The sequence below is a fragment of the Poecilia reticulata genome, unplaced genomic scaffold (genome assembly GCF_000633615.1).
Source record: "Poecilia reticulata strain Guanapo unplaced genomic scaffold, Guppy_female_1.0+MT scaffold_288, whole genome shotgun sequence".
NCBI classification, from domain to species: domain Eukaryota; kingdom Metazoa; phylum Chordata; class Actinopteri; order Cyprinodontiformes; family Poeciliidae; genus Poecilia; species Poecilia reticulata.
The window spans coordinates 56062-60883 of NW_007615065.1; the positions used below are offsets into that span (position 1 = coordinate 56062).

Sequence of the window (4822 nt, forward strand, 5' to 3'; positions counted from 1 at the left end):
CTTCCTGAGCTCCAGCTTCTCCTTTAGAGGCTCCAGAGGTTCCTGAAGTTTCTTCTTGTGTTGCTGAGAAGCTTCACCAATGGGTCTGAATCTGTGGTTGGTGTGTTTTTGTGAATCTCTGCAGACGAGACAAACTGGTCGCTGATGGTTCAGACAGAAGAGTTTGAGTTTCTCAGAGTGCAGAGAGCAGAGACCCTCTGAAGCTGTTTGGTGTCTCTGCTGTAACAAAGACTCACACAGATTCTTCAGAGCCAGATTACAGGGAGGAGCAACTGATGCTGATCTTTTCCTACAAACAGGACATGAGCGACCAGTTCTTGCTCTCCAACATTTCTGCAGACATTCCTTACAGAAGCTGTGGCTACATGACAGAAGAACCGGATCCTTAAATATTTCCTGACAGATCGGACAGTAGAGATCATTGTCTGATCTGGAAGCCATTTTGTCTCCTCAGAGTGAAGCTGAAAACACAGCAGACAGAAAGTTAAACCAGGAAGTCACTTTCTCTCCTGTAGAAACTTTCTGAACTTACTTTTACTTTGGTTTGCTTGTTGTTTCGTCCTCCAGCAGTTTGTGTCTCTAGTYGCTCAGTTCTCTCTCTGTTCTCCTTGTTCAGTGTTAGTTTGATTTCAGTCCGAGACGAAAATGATCCCACGTGCGTTTCCTCCGACTTTTCTCTCTAAACTGTTTTCTGTTTTTCCCGGATGTTCCTGTTGGAGTCAGTCCACCCCAATAGGATTTTCTCTTTGTCTTTTTTTTCTTCTACTGTTTCTTTTTTCTTTTTCTTGGTTTTATTGGMGGTTGGCAACAACGTTTAGTAGCATTACCGCCACCTGCTGGTATGGAGTGTAGATCGTGGTGGTCTGATTTATACTATTTATACAAAGAAACATATCCTCATGTCTACCTTTATACATAATTTAATGTACACACCCACACACATAAATATACATACTTTTATATATATATTTTACACTATCCATCTATTTATCATGCACACATTTAAAAACACACCACTGCATCTAATCAAATTCCATGAAATAATTTACTTTTCTTTAAAAATGTAATAACTTTGTATATGCTTACTATCCAAATTCTTCCTCATAATATCTAATAAATTAAAATTTTCCTTAATTCTTTCAAACTCTCTTCTTGTGTATCTTTTTTTTTATATTTATGACATTCTAATACAACATGCTCTGTTCTTTCATATTTTCCAGTGATCGCATTTGCCCATGTTATGCTTTTGAATATTAAAGTGTATAATCCTATCTGTCCAAATTTCAACTTTATCAGTCTTTTCTTCTTTCTCCTACAGCAGGTAGGAAACTACAACATAGCGCATTCTGGGTAATTAAAACCAAAACAAATATCTGAATCTAAAGCTAGCAAGAGAAATGTCTCGTAGTTCTTTTTTACTAAAAACAAAATAAATTATTCAACCATTAAAATCTGACCCCACTCTGTCATTTTATTTTTATTATTGTTGGATTTCATAAACAATTAAGTTTCACGTCCTCTTCTTCAGAGGTTTCCGTTTTGTTTCCTTCAGTAGTTCTTGGTGCAGCGCCCCCACAGGCGAGGAGGGGAACAGAGTTTTKAAAAGATTTGGTCGGTTTGACTTGGTGCAGATTGGAGGTGACCCACAGAGGCCGGAAATGTATCAAATGTTGAAATGTTGGTCCCAAATGAAACCAAATATATCAAACTGTGAGATGGGAAACGTTTTGGATCAGTTCCAGTAGAGATGCAGTGTAAAATCTGTTGAGGCCACATATAATCCAGTCTATGGGAATACTACATGAAACAGTCATTTTACAGTTTCAGGATTCCATAGGACCAGTTTACACAAATTGAGAACCAGGAAGTGTTTGGCTGATCCAAAAGTTACCTTATCAAAAACCTTTTAAAGAACCAAGAACGACATGTAGAGCTCTGAGGCGTCACTGCCTCGGTTAGGTTCATAATTTAACAACAAGAAAGAGATGTGAGGGGAACACTTCTGCTAATCTAATAATTAGCACCGTTAGTGCTTTTGGTAACTTTGAAAACTTTTTTCCACATTTAGCTACCCCTAAATTCTAAAGCACTAATTTGCTGTTTTGTAAGTCTTTAGTTGAATAAAGTTGAATGTCGGTGTGATGGACTGAGTTAAAAACAAGAGGAGTCACAGGATATATTAGAAAAATAGTTTTTTTATTTTAACCAAAAGATTACAAATTACAAAAAGATAAACTGAGCTCATAAAAAGAGGTCAAAGAAACAAAACTGCTCAGGCAAAAGTGTAAACAAACTGGCTGCACAAACAAACGTAACTGATCTAACAATGAAATGACACACAGGGGTTTATGTACACCGGCTGATCAGAACAATTAAGACACAATAGAGGTAACTAAACATAAAACAATTACAAATTACACAAAACAACTAACAGCTAAGTTTGGCTACAGATCCAAAAATGAAAATAAAAAATATTAAACTTTAAATACTAATATTTACTTAAATACAAAACTTATCTAAAAAAAAACCCCCTACAAATTCCCCCTGCCAGCAGGAACTASTGGTGCAGTCCAATCAGTATTTTAGCCTGCTGAGCCTTGGCCTCCATCTGTTGTCTGGCCACTCCAAGGCAGGAAAGTACAAACAAAATGAACAATTAGTCTTAAGCAAACAAATTCAATTTTAAGTTGATATAAATATGCTAAATGTTTGTGCCAACAAAAAGAACAAATGTATCCAAATCAACCAATAAATGTTTTACTGAAACTAAAGTGTTGCATTTGTATGAAAAGATAAATTGTGCATAAAAGAGTTACCGACTTTAAACTTCAGAGCGTGACCATAGATTTGGCCATCAGTCAGTGTTGAAGCTTTGTTATACGCTCCTAAGAATTCTTCATATATGTAGATGTTTATATTCATGCTTTTATTTTGAAGTTTCCACTGGTCAGAATTATGTTAAAATAACTTGTATGGTTTCCTTACTCGAGTTATGTCCCACCTTTTCCAGTAGCCATTTTGCTGGAGATTGTTGGGTTGCTAGGCAACAGGGTGAGCTAAGCTGGGGTTGCTAGGTACCCAGCAGTGCTTGCTGATTTGTGACTCAACATGCTGAAGGTTTGACACCAAAATTATTAACTTATTGCCATAACACAGCTGTGTGGTTTTGTTTTAGGCACTTGACAGTTTTAGGTAAAAATAAAAGGATAAAAACGTCCAAAATGTTTCATATCAAATATTGTAATGTGCTTGTTTGCCGATCCCCAGCTGACTCTGCGATGCTCCAGCACTGTTCCGCTCTTCGGCCTGCCACGCCCCTTTCAGACTGATCCAGCTAAAAGAAAGAACAAAAGCGCCAGCATCCCCGCACCAAGACGCAGCTGAGGGACGTATTCCCTGCCAGAACTCTCTAATCGAAGTGGAGCGCTACTCCCTGATCCTCTGTACTGGACCATCGGTTCAGATTCCGTCCGCCCCTCGCTCGGCCGTGCATCCGTCTTTGTCGCTTACAGGATCAGTCCTCTTCTTCTCCTTCCATCCAGACTCATTTTATTCTGGCTTCAATCAGCCTCTGCTGACACCTGAGCAGGAGGGTTTCCGCCTCCTTAAACGGCCGCCTTCCGTCCAGTGTGTTAGGGTTGTTAAAGAGAAAAACAAAAACAATCCAAACATGCAAAGCACAACAAAAAAAATTAAGAAAAGAAAGCAATCATATTTTCTCATGTGCAACAGGGGAAGGCAGGCTTATTGTCATTGTTGAGGAAACACTGCAAAAAAACAAACTTTGAGATCCGGGGCTCAGCAACACAAACCGACCTGACGAGCTTTTGCTGCTCCTCTTTATATCTGTTTGGTCAGAAGAGACTCAACTTCTTCCTCTCTCTCTGCTCTGCCTACATGAAGCCTCCGTTTCAGTTCCTCCTAGATATTTGGGGTCATAGTTCAGATTTTATCTCAGCTTTTATGAGGTTGTTACGTCCACCAAGGGCACAACATATTTGAGGACACAAGACAAAAAGATGAGGGTTAAACAAAATATTTTATTCATAAATTTTCTTTGTTCACTTTGATTTTCTTAGGTCAGCTTCTTCTGATTTTCTGCGAAGAAAATAGAGTTGAAGGCCCTCGGTTCCCGTCTCCCAAAAATAAAAAAAAACAAAACCCCAAAAGTTATTAACAGAAAGTTGGACCTGGTGAGCCGATCAAAAAGAACAAAACGGTACAGCAGGGGGGCCAACCCTATACAGGGCCGTCGAAGCCCCTACTAGTACCGGACTAAAGCAAAAAAGAACCTAATGCAAAAGAAAGATTGAAAACAGGACAACTGGTCCCACCAGGCCAAAATCACAGAAAAGCAAACAAAGGCTAACAGAAAAACCGCATGGCAGGCTAGAAAGTCAGCTGCGGCCCACAGCGACTGGACGTGCGCGCACAGTGGGGGTGGAGCGAGCGGAAGCGAGTGGAAAGGCGGAGCTCAGGCGGAAAATCCTCAACATGCCAAAAGCCAGCCTATTTATAGGCGGACCAACAGCGCCACAAATTAACGTCGTTAAATGACCAAAAGGAAATTTTCCAAACTCCAAAATATATTAACAAAAGGTCATTCAACTAAAGTCTATAAGAAAACAAAGAAAAGAAATAGACAAAAATCATAATGTGCCTGAAGCACATAACAGAGGTAAACAGCTGCATCTTGTTGTAGAAACACCTTGTTTCCAAGGTTACCATCATAAAAACTGTTGGGACAAAAGAAAGCGAGAGATGTATCCAAAGTGCACACAAGAGTATTATTGCATATCCTTCTTCCAAGAAGGATAACAAA

At 39.3% G+C, this 4822-nt stretch overlaps 1 protein-coding gene across 1 annotated transcript in view; it reads right to left on the reverse strand.

Moving 5' to 3' along the window:
- The window catches only part of LOC103460770 (zinc-binding protein A33-like), a 1579-nt gene extending 854 nt beyond the window's left edge, over nucleotides 1-725 (reverse strand). Inside the window, exons 1-2 of the mRNA XM_008403072.2 lie at nucleotides 533-725; nucleotides 1-461 (exon numbers count right to left, since the gene is read on the reverse strand). Coding sequence (XP_008401294.2) covers nucleotides 1-441 — 441 coding nt within the window. The 5' untranslated portion in view covers nucleotides 442-461; nucleotides 533-725. The remainder of the gene's footprint in view (nucleotides 462-532) is intronic.
- Between the last annotated feature and the right edge of the window lie 4097 nt (nucleotides 726-4822).